The sequence below is a fragment of the Panthera onca genome, chromosome C2 (genome assembly GCF_046562875.1).
Source record: "Panthera onca isolate mPanOnc1 chromosome C2, mPanOnc1 haplotype 2, whole genome shotgun sequence".
Classification (NCBI taxonomy): Eukaryota; Metazoa; Chordata; class Mammalia; order Carnivora; family Felidae; genus Panthera; species Panthera onca.
This window is the reverse complement of record NC_138347.1, coordinates 81,359,834-81,378,259: the sequence shown is the minus strand read 5'-3', so window position 1 is coordinate 81,378,259 and position 18,426 is coordinate 81,359,834. Positions and strand designations below refer to the sequence as shown.

Below are 18,426 nucleotides of genomic sequence, written 5' to 3'. Positions count from 1 at the left end.
GAACCCACAAACCATGAGATCATGACCTGAGCCTAAGTCTGACACTTAACCGACTGAGCCACCTATGCTAAATTTAAAGGCCACCCGGGCCAACGTCTGCATGAGAGAATCTGAGGAACAGAGAGTGACATCTGGAATTTTCGTCAATATGGATTTCTACTTCCACAACCTAACAGCGTGCTTCACCGTTCAGGGCTTGTGACACAAAGCTCCGTGGTTGGTTTCCACAGTTTTTCGGGCCCTTTTACGTACAAACTCCCTCAGATTAGCAGAACTGATTCTTGTTCCCTCTCTCCTGACAGCCCTCCTCCTTCTGTCTCCCTGAGGGTTACCTTCTCTGTCTCTGGGTCTCTCTCTGACACCCTGTACACCCATACATTTCAGTATAAAGTTCCCCCTGTTTCTAGGAGCCCTGAAATTTTGGCTCTGGAAATACTTCAAAAGATAATTCACTCCCTCACTGACCTATTCAAAAAGTATTTGCTGACTGACTCCCTTCCCATCCACTCACTCACCTGTAGGATAAAGTGCAAACTCCTGTGCAGAGTGTTGAGATCCTGCCACAGCGGTCTCCCACCTGCCTTTCCACCTCACCTCAGAACCATCAGCCCCTCTCCTCACATCCAGGGTCCTCTCACCCCTTTGCCCAGCCTGCATCTCTCCTCCTAGCATGCACCCAGCTCCTTCTTTACTCAGGGCATTCCCATTTCTCTCTCAATCTCACACTCAAATAGAACCTTCCTTCTGAAGTCTAATCCCACTTTCTCAGTTAGGTGCTTTCACAACACTCATTATTCTTGTCTCCATGTTAAAACAAAGCCCGCCATATTAGATTTCCTTCTTTTGTGAGGGCTTGAGGGAGGGTTAGTGTGGTTGGTTAAACTGTCTTCTCCAGGAAGCTTTGTTGAAGTCCTAACCCCAGCACTTGTGAATGTGACTGTATTTGAAAATAGGGTCTTTGCAGATGTAATCAAGTTAAGATGATGTCATACTGGATTAGGGTGGGCCAAATCCAATGACTGGTGTCCTTATAAGAAGAGAGGAATCTGACAGAGACACAGAGATACAGAAGGAGGATGCATGTGAAGACGAAGGCAGAGACTGGAGTTTTGCAGCTACAAGCCAAGGAATGCCAAGAATTCCTGGCAACCACCAGAAGCAAGAAGAGAGGTATGGAACAGATTCTCCCTCAGAGCCTGGGAAGGAACCAATCCTGCTGACGCCTTGATTTCAGACTTTTAGCCTCCAGAATTGTGGAAGAATCAATTTCTGTTGTTGGAAGCCGCCCAGTTTGTGGTCATATGTCATGGCAGCCTTAGGAAACGAATACAGTTGGTGATAGCTTCTGTACAAGCTCATCTTCCCAACTAGCCCATGGGCTGCTGGAAATAGGGGCTGTGGTAATCCATATTTCCTCAGTCCCTACACAATACTGACACCAAATAGATGCTCAACACGTTTGGGCCAAATGAGGGAACATGCGCAGCAGCATTCTTCTGCTTTTTAGGTCAGTGGATCCCCAAAAACGGTTCACTTCTCTGAGTGAGCAAGCTTAGGAATGAGGTGGAGAAAGAACAGTGTAGCCTCAGAACAATGACGGATAGAAGACAAGGAGGAAAAAATCAAAGTGGGAAAAAATGTATCAAAAACCTTGTAGGTGGATTGTAAGAGAAAGTGGAGGCCAGGGCTGGGGTTGGTCAGGGAGGGAGTGTTTCGAATATTTTGGACTGTATTTGGAAACAAGCCATAGGTGATGATTAGGCCCCAGAAGGAGATGCCATACTAGACTGAGGAGTTAAGGGCAGAGTGGGCTAGGGGAGATCAGTGAAGCAAGCAAACGATAAGGCTGGACTGGTGTTTGGGAGATGTTTATAAAGGGTCCCAAAGGCAAGGCAGGCGACTTTAAATTCTATAAAATGGATTTTTATAGACTGGATAGCATGGATTGTGACAGCAGGTGCTTGTGCAACAGAAACAGGATAGACACATGGGCAGCTACCAAACTGGGGGCCTGAGAAGAAAGAGCATCGAGATGGCCAGGGGGCTGCTGAGGCAATCCTTAGCGGGGGCATCATGGGGACCAGCTGGGAGCTGAGGAACAATAGGAGGCAAAGGTCTCCTAGGGGACACCCCAGTTGCTTGTTGGGCGGGAAGCAGAGGACTCTCGTTTGGTGGGTACAATACGCTCACCCCTGGGGCTCAGAGAAGATGGTGCGTTTGTCATCCCAGATGAATGAGTCTGGCTTCTGTTTTTAGAAACCCTTTGCAAGATACTCCATAACTTCTCTCAATAACTCATTTCAGCCTTTAATGGGTCTCCAGGCCAGGAGATTCTTCCTTTCATCCAAAATAGCAATTCCTCACTTGAGAAGCACATTTCCCCCCCTCTCATTCTTTTCTGAGCCGAGATGAAAAGTAAGAAGGTGTGGTATTTCCTGTTGTGAGTCCTTTGCACACTTGAGGCCAAGTCCCAACACATTCTCTGCTCCTCCTCTCCAAAAAACAAAACAAAACAAAATATATTTTGGCTTATTTAAGGTTTTCTCATGGGGCCACTCATTGTCTCCGTGGTTCTTCTCTAGTCTCTTGCTTGGGTGCTTCCTTGGTCACGGGCACCAACCTGGGCATGCAGAGATGCAGGGAAGAGCAGCAGTATAAACGGAGGCTTCAGAGTCAGACGGAGGTTTTAATAGCAGCTCCCCTGTTACCTAGTTGTATGTTCTTGAGCAAGCTGCATCACCTCCCTGAGCCTCCATTTTCTCATCTGTACAATGGATCCATAATATTTACCTTATACTTGGAGAGCTGTGCCAGTTAAAAGTAAAGTACATGAAATGCCTGAAAACATTCAATAAACGATGGCTCCCACTGTCGGTGTAGGCTGGAGCCATCCTGATAACATCGGGAAAAACCACCCTTCAAGGACTTTAATAAACACACTGAGAGTCTGTGCACTTAAACAACAACTCCACCATTACATAGTTCAGACGGCCACGCCTACTACCTCTGCTGGTCACGGAAAACACAAACTGGTCTTACTCTAGCACAGGAAAAGGGAGCACAGGACGAGGAACTGTGCTAAGAGATTCGCATTTTCAAATTTCCCTTCCACAAAAGTACAGCTGCAGAACAGATCAAGTGGTTCCTTCACCTGCAAAGGGACCTGAGTAGTGATGGCTTTAAAACTCTCATACTGACTGAACAAAATCATTGGGATTTTTTTTCTAATCAGAGAAGACTCTCCCTGCAGATAAACTCCCTCTAATCAGCTCCCTTATATCCACCTCCCTCCATAACCTGTAAATGCTACTGTGTTAACAGTGTTTTCAACCAGTGTATACAGTATGTTCTCAAGTAAGTAAAATTGTGCAGTGGGAGCAGAAAGAAATATGTTACAATGCTAACAGTGTTTATTTCCTGGGGGACAATATTATTTGTTTTTCCACACTAAGCCTTAATTACTTGTATAAAGAAAAACTGCTTAAGGAATGGTACGTGTAACTTTATAAAAACCTGTTATCACAAATATTTAAAAATATGTTTATCAAGTCAACTGCTGAAATGTGCCAAAATGATAATATTGTTTCTCAGTGATCGTGCTACGAGTGATTGGTTTTTCTTCAACTTTTCTAAATTTTACAAATTATTTACAATGCGATTTCAATGTATTATGTAATGGTACTTTATGATATAGTATTAAACTCCATAATGCTAAATGCATGCAAAAAATTTTATCAAGGTAAGTGAAGAGAAAAAAAGCATGTCATATATTGCTACAGTGATGATTCATATCCTATGACCAACAGATATTTATCTGTCCCTCTCAGAGAGTCATTAAATCGCAGAATTTTAAGGGTTTCTGAGTCATCTAAAATGACTATTGTTTGATGTAGGCTCTGTCTTTGTAATAAAGAGAATATTAATAATAATCTAGCATCAATGTGCCAAGCCTCTGTAATAAGCACTTTAAATGAACTGCTTCATTGAAACTTCAAAATAATGCTATGGTACTTAGGTAAGGTACTTGTAGTAGGCAGAATGATGTCCTGAAAATGCCCATGTTCTAATGCCTGGAAGCTGTGAATATGAATATGTTAGTTTATATGGCAAAAGGCAATCAAAGTTACAGGCGGAATTGAAATTGGTGGTCAGCTGATGTTGAGATGGATTTATCTGAGTACATTCAGTATCATCACAAGGATCATTTTAAGTGGAAGAGGGAGGCAGAAGGAGACTATAAGAAGGATGCCATGTCGAGAACAATTGGACTGGCCACTGCTGGCTTTAAAGATGGAAGGGGAGGCGGTGCCTGAGTGGCTTAGTCGGTTAAGCGTCCACCTTCAGCTCAGGTCATGATCTCACAGTTTGTGGGTTCGAGCCCCACATCGGGCTTTGTGCTGACAGCTCAGAGCCTGGACCCTACTTTGGATTCTGCGTCGCCCTCTCTCTGCCCCTCCCCCACTCACACTCTGTCTCTCAAAAATCAATAAACATTAAAAAATTTAAAAAAAAGATGCAAGGGGGCCACAGCTAAGGAATGCAGGCAACTTCTAGATACAAGAAAAGGTAAGGAAATGGATTCTCCCCTTAGAGCCTCCAGGAAGGAATGTAGCCCTGATGATGCCTTGAGTTTAGCCCAGTGAGACCTACTTCAGATTTCTGACCTCCAGCACTTAATATAATATGTTGTTTTAAGCCACAAAAATTGTGGTAATTTGCTACAGCATCCATAGGAAACAAATATAGTATTACATTCCAATTTTACAGGTGAGTAGACTGAGGCTTAGATGAGCAACTTGATTGAAGTGACATGTAATTCCAGCATTTATATCCAGATTGTTTGACAATAGCACCTGCACGCTTCGGCACTTGGCCCCACTGGAGCCCCAGATGTTTGTCCAGCGCCTGCCTGAACATTTGATACCTGAAAATGCACTCCCTGGTGGTCCCCTGCACTTGAGGATGGTTCTAACTGGTAGAACTGATGTCCTATGTTTGGTGCTTAAAGGTCTTTCCAGTTATTTCCCCCATTGATCTATCATGCAAAATAACCTAATTCCTCCTTCATGAGAAATACTTTTTTAAATATTTGAGGTCAATAATCACTTCTCCCGAAGTCATCTCTTCTTTGGATGAAATAATCCCAGATTCAGCCTTTCCTTATAAGACATTAAATTCCAGCACTTTCCTGACCTCTTCCCTCTGGAAAGCATCCAGACTGTCAACACCCATTTGAGGACCTAGCCAGTTCTTACCTTGCTTTGAATTTGTGTGCTTTGATTTTCTTCCATGAGGTTATCACTCTGACCTTAACCCTTCTGAACTTGAGTATATATCACATCTTGAGCCCTTTGATGGAAATATTTCTAAAAATCAATCAATCAATCAATACTGATAATTTTTGGATTATCTGGCCTAAAGACTTGAAAACATAGCCTGCTTTCAAGTTCCTTTTGATATTATCACAAACTGATTCCACTCTTTGTTGACATGAATCATACCTTTCTTGTTTTAGCCTAGCAAGGGCTAGAAGAAAATGCCTGTTAAGCTATAATAAGGAACTGTTCTGGCAAAGCAGCAACTTTGTAAGGAGCCTCGAGATATCATAGGCTGCTCCTGTGTATCAGTCTGAGAAGTTGTGCTATCTGTTCCAATGCACGGGGGAGACAGGAGGAAAATGAAGGAAATGTGAAGATTCAATGTGATTTCATCAGATTATTTAAAATACTGTGAATTTTTTTAGGGCAGAGAGACCTGCTCACAAATATTCATAACAGCCTCCTCGAATCTTTGACCATTCACAGCTCTAAATGACCCATGTTGCTATTCCCTTGTTTCTGCAAAGAATCAAGGGCTGACTGTAAACAAATAAGACAGCCAAAAAACAAACAAACAAACAAAAACCCCAAAACCAAACCAAATCAAAACCCTGAACTTACGCAACTGCATAATGACGAATGCTTGGTGAAAAAAACATGAACCCATATTTCACTCATTTCACTCCCTGCGTCTCTTCCAAGGAAGGGTGTGGGGAGGGTGGGGAATAAAACATTTTTGTGGGCTAGTATATAAACATTCCAGTAATTAAGTACGCTGCTCTGTCAGAACTGACTTGAAGAGTCAAAGGCACTTGAACACAAGACACAAGGTTTGCATTTCCTTTATAAATACTTATGGGAGTAAGAATAAAAATAGAAATGCCACAATCAACTTCATTTGGGGCTTTTCTGAATTCCAAATGTTTGAAAAAATCGTGTGATATATTGAGGGAAACAGGTGCAGACAGTTTCAACCTCCAGGTACTTAGGGCAGGTCTCTCTTGGGGTGCCAAGTAGTAGATAAGGAGGAGCAAAACCAAATTCAGGGCACAGAATGAAGCCGCCAATGGTGAGGATTTTCCACGCTGCTGTGTCACTGCTGTTGTACCTTTATGCTTTGGGAAAGTCAAACATCTGGGCTGTAACACTGGGCTACCTCACAGGGCTCCTGGAAAGGATAACTTAGAATGGTTTCATTTTTTTAGCTAAAAAAAGAAAATCTTATGTAAATGGTGATACAGTCTATGCTTGTGACTACAGAGCATACTACAGGTATTCAAGAGAGGAGGCCCTTTCATTTCCAGAATTGTATGATTTGAGCTTTGCCTGCCTCTATTTTCCCTCCCACAGAATATCTCTGTTAAATCCAAAGTAGGAGAAGAGGTGCTCAGTGGGTGAGGCAAGAGTCAGCATGAATGGAGGATCATCACGTCTCCAGTGTCTGACTGCCCTTGGCCAACCCCCTACCCACCAATGGTGCACTCCATGGTTCCAGCTGGTAAGCCCTAGGTATCCATGGAGTCCATGGCACCTGCAACTTCCCCTTACTCACTCCCACCCTGTTTCTCCTGTTACCATGTCAGCTGGGGGCCGTGACCCCAGTCTTGATCCTGTCTCTAGCCTGAACTTGGAATCTCTGGTATTCAGACCCCACACCTCTGCCTCTTGAACACTCATGGAGCCTGTAAAGGGAATTTTCTCTACAGATCCAATCCTATAGAACCCAAATCAATCCTGGGCAATTGATGCCATCCTCCCATCCCCTAGGAGAGGGATTTGGACAGATTCGATGTATCACAGTTGGGGTCTCCTCCAACTTTTAGTTGGCCTCCAACTTTTCAGTTCAAGGGCCATTCCAATAAAGCAAAGACCACTGATCGAATCCCACTAGCCACTGTATCAGAAAAGCCTTTTATTGGCAATTTTCGGCGATGCTTTCCTCATGCTTGTCATTCAACAATTTTCAATAACATGTTTATTGATTACCTACTGTGTGCCATGAACTTACACATGATCTCATTATGCTTACAGCAAACTTGCAAGATTTTCAGGGGAGGAAGCAAAGGATTAAAGAGATTAAGTAACTTGCCCAAGGTCACACAGCTAGTAAGTGCCAGGGCCAAGTTTTGATGCCAATGTAGACTATACCCCGCTGCCTCATTCTATAAATATCTGTTAAGTGCTTAGTTATTTGCAAGATGTATTTCCAACCTCTTAAGGTCTCAGGCTACATTAGGGCTTCTGAGGGAAACCCTCATCAACTACTCCATGGGCCTGGTTCCAAGAAAGCTAACACTCCAGAATCTATTAATTACCCGAGGGCTTTTGGGAAAGGTGGTCAGCTTTTGGTAGGAATGAAGCACTGTTTCGGCCCCTTTGAAGGGCCTGACAGGAAATATCTTGCTTCAGCCTAAACTGCTGAGGGACATATTCAAGTGGATGGCACTCAACAGGTTTGGAATAACACATTCCTCAAGTGCTCTGAGTTTCTGACCAACAACGAAAAAATTCCACAGTTAGACTTCTCTTTCTGGATGCTCAACCACAGTGACATCGCAATTTGGTAGCTTTCATGTATATATCATATGTACACACATATAAAATGCCTCACAGAGAGTTAATCCAGAAACTTCATGGAGGACTGGTTCTTGGATATCAGGAAGACTTTAGTGGTATCATCAGCTCTTCTGCTAATACTGACTACTGCCTGATTGAGGTACTGATAATCCCTTTCCTACTCCCTAGTTGAAGCCCTCTTTCCCCCATTCTTTTACCTTTATTGCAAACTTCCCCCATCCCTGTGAGTCCTAGCAAATGTGAGGTTTACTGAAAAAATAAATTCTTCTCTCCTTGCCAGGGCCAGCTCATGGGAGTGAAATCTGCATAGCTGCAAGGAGCCCCACACTTAGAAGGGCTCTGTACTTGTTTTAATTAATGCTCTGCTGTCACTGACTTGGAATTCTTAATAATTTTGAACAAGGGATCCTGTATTTAACATTGCACTGGGTCACACAAATCACATAATCGGTGCTGCTCTGTGCTGTGGACATTGAGATAGGGAGAAGAGTCATACCACATAAGTTAAGAATGGATGGTGTACCTGTTGTCCCCTTTGGCACTCAGCAGGCATTTTCCCACGAGAGGCAATCCTCAGGTGGATAGAGTTGATAAAAGCTCTACCCTCCTTACCCTAATATTTTCATCTCTAAAATGGGGATAGCAGCACTTAATTTGCATGTTATTCTGTTGAGTGGGATCATGCATATAGTACCAATCAGAGTGTTTGATATTTGATAAATGAAATCCATGGGAGATATCAGGTACAGAAAACAGAGTTTGAACTCTGGAGGAGCTAACTTAGAATTGCATCAGCTCTGGCGCTTAAAAAGATGCATGACTTGGGGCGCCTGGGTGGCTCAGTTAGTTAAGTGTCTGACTTTGGCTCAGGTCATGATTTCATGGTTTGTGAGTTCAAGCCCCACAGTGGGCTCTCTGCTGTCAGCACAGAGCTGGCTTTGGATCCTCTGTCTCCCTATCTCTGCCCCTCCCCTTCTCAAGAATAAATAAACACTGGGGCACCTGGGTGGCTCAGTCGGTTAAGCGTCCAACTTCGGCTCAGGTCACGATCTTACGGTTTGTGAGTTCGAGCCCCGCATCGCGTCAGGCTCCGTGCTGATGGCTCAGAGCCTGGAGCCTGCTTCAGATTCTGTGTCTCATTCTCTCTCTGCCCCTCCCCCACTTGTGTTCTGCCTCTCTCCATCTCTCAAAAGTAAGTAAATGTAAAAAAAGTTTTTTAAAATAATAAATAGGGGCGCCTGGGTGGCGCAGTCGGTTAAGCGTCCGACTTCAGCCAGGTCACGATCTCGCGGTCTGTGAGTTCGAGCCCCGCGTCAGGCTCTGGGCTGATGGCTCGGAGCCTGGAGCCTGTTTCCGATTCCGTGTCTCCCTCTCTCTCTGCCCCTCCCCCGTTCATGCTCTGTCTCTCTCTGTCCCAAAAATAAATAAAAAACGTTGAAAAAAAAAATTTATAAAAAATAATAAATAAACATTTATTAAAAAAAAAAAAAGATGTGACTTCAGGTGGGTGGCTTCTCCCAGCCTCAGTGTCTTTATCTGTAAAATGCCTTAATCTAATATTTGCCTTGTAGGGTGATCATGGGATTTCAGTAATCTAATGTATTTAAAGAGCCTAGTTTATCACCTGGCACCTGGTAAGAGCTCAAAAAATAGTTGGTTTGGTTCCCTTATAACACCATTTCTGTACTCTAAATTCATTTACAGGTGATGTAGGGATACAACCATTAATTAGTGTCTTATACTATCCAAATTCTTTTATGCTATGTGACCTACAAAATGGGACCTCCTTGTATGTGAAAATCACTTTGTAAAAAATATTTGAAGATTATTCTTCCTTCTTTGCTAGACTGTGAATTCCCTGAAGGCAAGAACCGGGTCTTATTTACCCTTGTAGCCTAGAACACCTTCTAACACATGTTAGAATCCTCATTTAAATCAAATCTGTCTTCTGTACGTGTATGCCAACTACAAGATGATAATTTTCATAATATTCCTAAGTTAACAATTAATTATTAGCCTGTCGATGATTAGGATGTACAGTGTACCAAATACAGCCCCATCTCTGCCGTTAAAGGCTTTTCTTTTCCTTGCCCATCACACATGGCTCATGTTCCTGCATCCTTGGGTCTGGTTCTTGCTCCGTTAACAAAGCTATTTCCAAGAGGGACATAACTCCGTTTTGTACAACCAGCTACCTTCTCTGGCAACAACCTGTGGGGAGAAGCCACTGGAGGAAGAATTTCCTAAAACCCCAACCAAAACTCAACCCCCCTTTAAGATTCAAAGAAGCCTCAGAATGGTGACTTTTAGCCATTTGAAGGCTATGGGTCCCTGTGAGAGCCTTCTCATTGTTATGGACTTTCTCTCCTGAAAATTGTACTCAATGTCTTACATATAATTTCAAAGTGTTTTCAGAGCTCCTGCAGCCTTTGTACCTCAGGTTAAAAATTCTTGTGAGAAGAAAACTGAATGAGCAATGTGAAAAATTCGAGCTTCCTGATAAATGCTAGCCCTGTTCAAAACACACTGCCAAGTTCAAAACAAAACAAAGCAAAACAAAACAAGTTACAACACCCTAGATTGAACCTCAGGGTTATCCCTGAGGGCCCAGTCCTGCACCTTAATGGTAAGGGCATCCAGCCAAGCAGTGACTACTCTCTGGAAAACCTAAGTTCAGCCGAGTAAAATGAAGCCTTGTTTGATAATATCGTTTACATTTCCAAATCCTGGGTATCAAGCTTTCTTCCTATCCCTTGTGGCCCTTCCTAAGTTTAGCTGCTGGTGTAATGGGGTAACCATGGCAACAACCACCTGCCTATTTAAAACCATCTCCAAAGCTAAATAAGGAAGCCTGGGGAAAATGGCTGCTCGCCTGCCTCTCAGTGGACAAACTGGGCACTCCTGAGTATTTTCAACATGAGCAAGCAGGCACAGGAGAAGCAGCATGGACTCAAAGTTCTTACTGGGAAGGGTTCTAGGACCTGTGAAACAGGGCCCACCTCTATGCCACTATGTTTCCGCTTACTTGCAGATACATAGATTTGCACACAAATCTGGGTGCCTGGCATCCCAGGCCACCACACCACCTTGACCTCGACCAGGGCAAGGGTGTGCACCTCACTACAGAGTAGTCTTATTAATGGAACTGGGGGAGTGGGAAGGAAAAACGGTCACCAGATCACCAGGAAACGTGCAATTACAACTGTTTTTTCTCCCCTGATAGAAGTATCTTCCTAATTGTGTTAATCATGTGAATAACTGAAGATGACTCTATTTATGTCATATGTTGACCTATTGATTTCTGGGATATGGAGAAACTTCTCCCTTCCTCTGCTTCCTCACTCTCTACAAACTATAGGGGCTTTGCTTCCTCCCTGCCAAGAGACCAGCACAGCTTGCTCTACCCCAAGCATTCTGCCTTCTCTCACTCCTTGTTATCTTTTTGTACATTTGGTTCTTTTGGCCTGGACAGCCCTTCTCTTTTTTGTCCACCTGGCAAATACATCCTTGTTTTCTGGTCTTTGCATCTGTATGGTTGGAAGCCCCACCACACCAAATTCCGTGCCCTTGCTTTGTGTTCCTTCCCATAGGTTACCTCGATTCATATCACTTAACACAAGTCACTATGCATGTCTGCAGCACTGGATGGTCAGTCCCTACACATGGCTCTCCAAAACACCTACAGAACAGTGCCTGGCATAGAGTATATTTTCAAAAGCTAGTGTTGAATGGATGCATGAACAGAGCCCTTATGGATTTCACAAGCATATGGCATCTTAACAAGTACGTGTGTATGACTATGCATAAGGATACCCCTGTGAAAAGAGGACCCAAAAAGTCTACAGTGGACAGAAGAGAAAGAAGATTTAGTGTGGATGTGAGAGTGACACAGAAGGTCAGTTGATCTGTGAGTCTGTGTTTGCAATAAGAGTGGGGCTGGACCCACTCTTAACAATCACCTGTTAATAGTGATTTGTGAGTTGGGCACAAGCTGTGTGAGACAGCCAGATGGAATATTCCTGGGACAGAATGCCCACCCTAAGGAGACGATGAGTTCAGCTATTGGATCCCACAGATCACTTTTCCTGAAGCTGAAGTATGTTACATTAAAGACTTTCTTTTTCCCAGTTAACCTCCCAGGCATTGAGGTCAGGGGAAAGGAGTAGGGATGAAAATCGTGGTGCTCTTTGGGGGTGTGAGGCTTTAAATAGATGTCTTCAGACAAGGCTGGGCCTCTGCTGTGAAGAGGATCCTATCTGCTAACTAAGTCACTCCCTTCAGGCTCAGTCTGCATTCTTCCTACCCACCTGCTTGAGGGTGGGATGGGATCCAATGGTCATCTTGAAATGGCACAACAAAGAGGAAAAAAGATGGAGAACCAAAGAGAAGAAATAAAGAAGGAAGAATGGAGAAAGGTATTGCAACAATCCCAGGGGTAGCTATATGCCAGTCAAACTCACTTCTTGCAAATTCGCTCCTGCCAGCAAGAAGGGCTTAGTTTTGTTTGCAAAAGATCTGGTTTTCTCTCTTCTTGTATTTTTGGACCTAACATCCAGGCTACACACAGGGTGCACAGGCTGAGGCTGGAATGTGCTGGGCTCCAGGTCTCACAGCGCCAGCAGGGGCCTCCCTCTGCTGCCCCCTGCTGTCAGGGGACGCAGAGGCGCCGCCCTCCCGGCCCTCCGGGCTCCCTCCCTTTGAGACCGAGAGAAGCTGAGGCCCCTGCCCTTCTGCTTGCCCCTCCCCAGAGAAATTCCAGGGGGCTGGGGCTGCAGGAGCTTTCCGTCTAGAGAAAGCAGCCAAGCCCCCGAAGAGGGTTCCAGTTAGCCAAGAGCAGATCCCCACCCCTCAAGGCGGGCACGCCACGCCCTCCTTGCCAGCCCCGCAATCCCTCCCTCTGCACAGCATCCTCTGGGAGGGGAGGGCAGGTTTCTGACAGTGTTTTCTGCTTGGAAATGGACACCCTCCTTCCGGCGACGGCAACGTGGCAGGAAAGCGAAGTCCTTGGGCGGCCGGGCCAAGAACGTTTGGGTGAGAGCAGGTGGAGGCCTCTGTCTGGCCAGCGCCTCCAGGGGCGGGGAGGGGCCAGCGGGCAGTGCAGCCGGGGATGCAGCCTTAGGGCACTCTTACCTGCTGTTGAATTTTTCAGGGTGCTTCTCTCTCATCACGTGGAATCTGTGTGCAATGGAAGCATCCTGAAAGGGAAAGAGAGGAAAGCAGACACCTGGTTAGTGGTCATGACCCTGTAATGCGGAAAGGAAAGGAAGCACACAGGCTCTCACTAAAATCCCCCAAACCTGAGAGTCCATGTCAGAGAGCAGAACATGAGGCTCCCACAAAGGGTGAACACCAGGTCCAAGGTTAGGGGCTAAGGCCACCAATGCTGGTAGAGCCTATGTCAGGTGACTCCTTGCAGCTTCCCCTCTCTGCCACAGTTCAGGGTGAATGAAGGGGACAGCCGCTGCCCTTTGAGGAGAGGGAGGGTGTCTGGGTGTGGGGGCAGCTGCAGTGCAGAAGCCCGCGTGTGGAGCTGAGTGTGAATTTCTGGAAATGCCTTGCCATATTAACTCTTTTAAAAAAATACTTTTTATTTTGGAATATTTTAAGACTCACAAGAAGTTGCAAAAATAGTACAGAGAGTTCCTGTATCCCTTTCACCCAGCTTCCCCCAATAACATCTTATGTAACTACAGTACATTGTCAAAACCAGAAAACTGACGTCGGTAGGTGCTGTTATATATTAACTCTAATCATCCATATCAGTAGAAATAATTAGTGGCATTGAATAACAGGCTTTGTGGATAATAAAAATATGTTTAAACTTCTGGCTTCTGTTTCTTGATCTCCACAGAAAGGACTTTCCCCAAGGTCAAGAGGAGTCTCACTACCACACTCGATGGACACTTTGCTGTCCTCCTATTTGCACACGCCTTTGCTTTGCTACTGGCCACCTGCACCTCAGAGCTCAGTTAGGAAGACTCCCATGATGCCATGCTTCCAGGCTCTCCATCCCCTGACCAGAACTTCTCAACCCTGAGTCCATCTGCGGCCTACATTCATGGGCCATCTCGAGTTCTCATGCTTGTTTTTAGCATCTCTGATCCCTAGAACCAACCCTGAGCTTCGGACCTAAAATTGAGCTCATCTTTCCACCTCACACTTGGTCTTTCACCCTCATTAAGAGTCTCATCTTCCCGCAGGAGAATGTGTTCCGCCCCTTCGCCACTCAGTCCTCGTGTGAACACGCTGGGTGCGGGCGGTGGGCTTTAGAAATAAACAGGCGAATTGGGCTGGGGTGGGGAGTGACACAGAAACAAGGGAGCTGACTCAGACACGTGCAGGAAAAACGCTACAGAAACTCATTTACTGGACCGCGTGGCTAAAACAGAACTGAAATTCCATTTCAGTGGATGCGTATTAATTCCGTTTCTTGATGCAGACTCACAAAAGATAATTTCTGACTGTTGTCATTATTCTTTTCACATCAGGAGGTAGAGTTCAGTGAAGAAGCTTTTTTGGAGCATGCGCTGTGTGTGGTGAAGAAACTACAGGCTAATGGTGAAGACAGAAAGTCCAGAAGCAAGTTAGGGGGCAAAGAGGGGCTTCTGTAATACTTAGCAGAGGAGCCCAGCTAGCTAGGAGCCCACTACAGAGGCAAGTTGAAGATACGGGCTTGGTTTGTGGTTGGCAAACACTGCCTGCTGAAATAATGTTCTGGGAATTTAACATTCAAGCTCTAGTTATGGTTTCGTTTTTCCTTTAAGTCCCATGGAGGGTTGCAGGTCCTGGTTAGGCACCCACTGTGGACACGAGGTGGGCGATGCACAAAGGCCCTGAAGCGTCTATCCCTGGGGTGGGGGGTGGGGGGTGGGGGGCGGCCTGTGCTCCTCCCCCAGGCAGCAAGGGCTTCGCTCTCCCTCCCGCGCTCTGAGCAAGTTTGTGAACACCCTGAATAAGATTCATGTGACATCTGTCAAATGCTTCTCTGGGATTCAAGAAAACATTTCATCTACTTGTGTTCCTTTGAAGCACTAATTTTCTTCTGTCAGGAAAAAAGAAACGAAAGAAGGAAAACGAAAGAAAAAAGCCATCACATGTTGCCTGGCATGATTTGTACTTCACGACCCCCGCACCCCCCCCCCCCCTCCAACCCTCTGCCAGGACTGTTGTGACTGGCTCCTGATTTTCTTATTCTCCAGAATCTGTGCACAGGCTTCCTACTCTCTGCATAGTTCTGATTATTCGGAGTTGTTGTTGTTTTTTTGTTTTTTTTTTTTTAACTATGTTTTGCAAAGCTGCTTTTCACAGAGACCAGCCTTTACCATATTATTAGTTAAGCATGTGGTTCCAATATAATCGCTTGACAAATACACAGAGTAGCAGGGGAGAGCTGAGCAGTTCCTTTGCTGTTCAGTCTTGAAAAGGCCATGCTAATAAAGACTCTGACTCTGACCATGTTTCTCTACTTGGAGATTTACCTGTGCCTTCTGTTGAGTTCTGTGCCGGGCACTGAGCTGGGTGTATTTACATTCAATCGTGATTTCTTTTAAATTTTGGAAGCCAGTGCTACAATGAGTCAAACCCTTTCTTGGTAATAATGACAGCAAAATGAGACTTCTGTTCTGAAGGGACAAGGGGACCAGCATTGCAATGATGGCATTTCTGAAGGCCACACGCTCTGGGGGCCTTTCTACGAAGTTTTGGGTACAGAAAAGAAGATGGGTAGTGCTTTCCTGAGCTAAAACTAAAAATCCAAAAGATTTTTGCGCCCCTTCCAAATATAAGCAGCAGTCATTTGGACTCTGAGACATTTGGATGTCTGGGCCAGTGCTGTCCAAAAGAAATAAATAGAAAATTTCCCAGTAGCCACATTAAAAAAGTGAAAAGAAAAGGGTGAAATTAATTTTAATGATATATTTCATCAACAAATATTATCACTGCAACATGTAGTTAATATAAAAATTATTGAGATATTGGGACACTTGAGTCGGTTAAGTGTCTGACTCTTGATTTCAGCTCAGATCAGGATCTCACAGTGCATGAGTTCGAGCCCCACATCAGGCTCTGTGCCGACAGCGCAGATCCTGCTTGGGATTCTTCCTCTCTGTCCTTCCCCTGCCTGTACTCTCTCAAAATAAATAAACAAAACCTTAAAAAATGGAGATATTTAAAATTCTTTCCTACTACATTTTTGAAATTTGGTGTATGTTTTGTATTTATAGCATCTCTCAACTTAGACTAGGACCATTGCAAGCACACCATTGCCTCATGTGGCTGACGGCTACCATACCGGACAAATGTAGGTCTAAGTCACTTTGGCAGCTTACGTTGATAAAAAGACAAAGAAGATAATAAAAACACATGATTTGGAACCTGGATTGTTCTGAAAACTTACGACAGGTTGGAGGATGAAAAAGAGTGCAGACCCCTTGTCCAAGACATCTTTCAGTGAGTCCCGTTGTCTTAGTACCTGCATGGCTCTCACAGGTGACAGACAAGAACATGACACTGAGGAAACCCAAAAAGTTGCAGGGAAAATGATAACGTTTTGGTAAATTCCCCAATGGGGAGGAGGCTCATCATGGTGGAGACTTAGCTGGTGAAGCCTGAGAAATACAATCTGGAAGGTGGAAGATGGTGTGTGGGTTAGCGTGATGCCTGTGGCCTCTCCTTGGCCCCTGGGTTCCCCTAGCATCAGAAATAGATTTCATTGAATCAAGGGATTAGCTGTTCACTCCTCCTGTTAAGGCCCAGTGAAAGCAGAGCCTTTGAGGTATTTGGAGTTACACATACCCCAGGCATTATTTCACAGTCCCCAACTTCCTGTCACTGATACCTGGCCATCCTGACATTTCTGCAAATCCAAAAATAAAGACCAGGGACGAGGAGGCCAGAGAAGCCAGAGGAAGTAGCAGCCTGAATGACTATGTTTAAAATCTCCTGCCAATGGATGTTATCAGTTAGGGGGACTGAGAGGGCCAACTATCCCAGTTCTTCACTGGGAGTGAGCCGGCATGTAAGTAGGTGATAGAAATGTGGTGGCACTGAGGTCACAGTCACTCTCTAGATGGGCCAGGAGAGTGTGTGTCCTGTTTATCCCTCCATGTACTACATGGATTCTGTTGGTACCAAGGGGACCAGGCGAACTTGTCAGGGCAAAATCTTTACCACCTGGGGCCACCACAGCAGCAGTCATTGTCATTGCCTTCATACACACAAGGCAACAGACATCTGTTATCAGTTAAGATATTCCAGGTCCTTCAAAAGAGGCAAAGACTTTGCAAGGCTCTCTTTGCCAAAGGAATCTGACTCTAATTATCACAAGGAAGTAAATTGTGGGTTGGTTTACATACCTACTTCTCCTCTTACAAAGTTTGGGAAGTCAAACAGGGAGGAAGAGCTTCTGCAAATGTCAGCTCCAGATTCTGTTAGGGTTGCGTGTTGGCTACTTGTTTTCTCAAGAATTTCCCTTTCCAACTTTTAAAGAGCGAGCATACAAACCCAGCAAACATTTTATTGAGAGAAGCCTAAGGGTATACCAAGGAGATAAAAAACAGTCCTGGTTCCTCACTGCTTCGCGATAGAATGTTAAATACGCACAAGCTAAAGGTGTATGAAAACAATCATGAGAAAGATACTGTGAAGTTCTTTATAACTTGAAAGATGAACGGATTGGATTATTATAAGTCAGCCCCAGGCAAATGAATACTCTGCCCACTGAGTGTGATGGAGAATCTGTTTGTATGCATTTCCTTGGGGGACAATAAGATGGTCTTCTTTTCCTTCCTCCTGTCCCTCAACTTCCTTCCTTCCTACTTATTTGTAAGAATGAATTAAAACCATCATCATCATGGCTCTTGGGATTATGGCTAGGTTATCTAGTTAATGTGAGGCTGTTTATTCCTTTTTGGTGTGTTTATCCATCTGGTCAGGAAATAGTAAGTGAGTGAAATTTCTTGCATATGGCACCGTGTAGAGACAGACCAAGAGGTATCAGGAATCATGTTTTGGCAGCCAGAGTCGAGTGTGTTAAGAAAGAGAAGATGTGGGGCTAAAGACTCTGAAGGCAGCCATGGCTGTAAGCTGCCATCTAGAAGTTTCTAGGCAGGGCACCCAGCCCTGCTACTCAGCTCTCCCGTTTGTCTGGCTGCTTATAGAGCCTGGGTCCCCTCCTTTCTACCATTTTTCCCCTTCATCTAGCTCAGTTCCGGTTTCTGCTCCTGTGTAGGTCCACTTCCTTTGGCCATTCTTCTCTGTTCTGATGGGGTGTCTCCACTCACTGAAGACTTTGTTGGGACCATCCACATCAGAATTCTCTCAGAGGCCTGTTAAAAATGCCAACTCGAAGACCTGGCTCAAACCAACCAAATCAGAATACAAACTAGGATCTGTCATGGGGGCGGAATTTACATTTCTGACAAAGGGCACTGGTGAGCCCTCACACATTGGATGTTGAGACTCCCCCCACGGTGTTGCTGTGAGGGGAAGCATTTGAAGACAGAGGGGGCTGTGCAGAGGCCCCATGGCTCGT

At 44.8% G+C, this 18,426-nt stretch overlaps 1 protein-coding gene across 8 annotated transcripts in view; it reads right to left on the bottom strand.

The window, feature by feature from the left end:
• Nucleotides 1–18,426, bottom strand: part of DGKG (diacylglycerol kinase gamma) — a 213,062-nt gene that overhangs the window by 83,129 nt on the left and 111,507 nt on the right. For all 8 annotated transcript variants that reach the window (XM_060639467.2, XM_060639458.1, XM_060639460.1 and 5 more), the window contains one exon: nt 13,026–13,090. In XM_060639467.2, the coding sequence (XP_060495450.1) occupies nt 13,026–13,090 (65 nt within the window). The remainder of the gene's footprint in view (nt 1–13,025; nt 13,091–18,426) is intronic.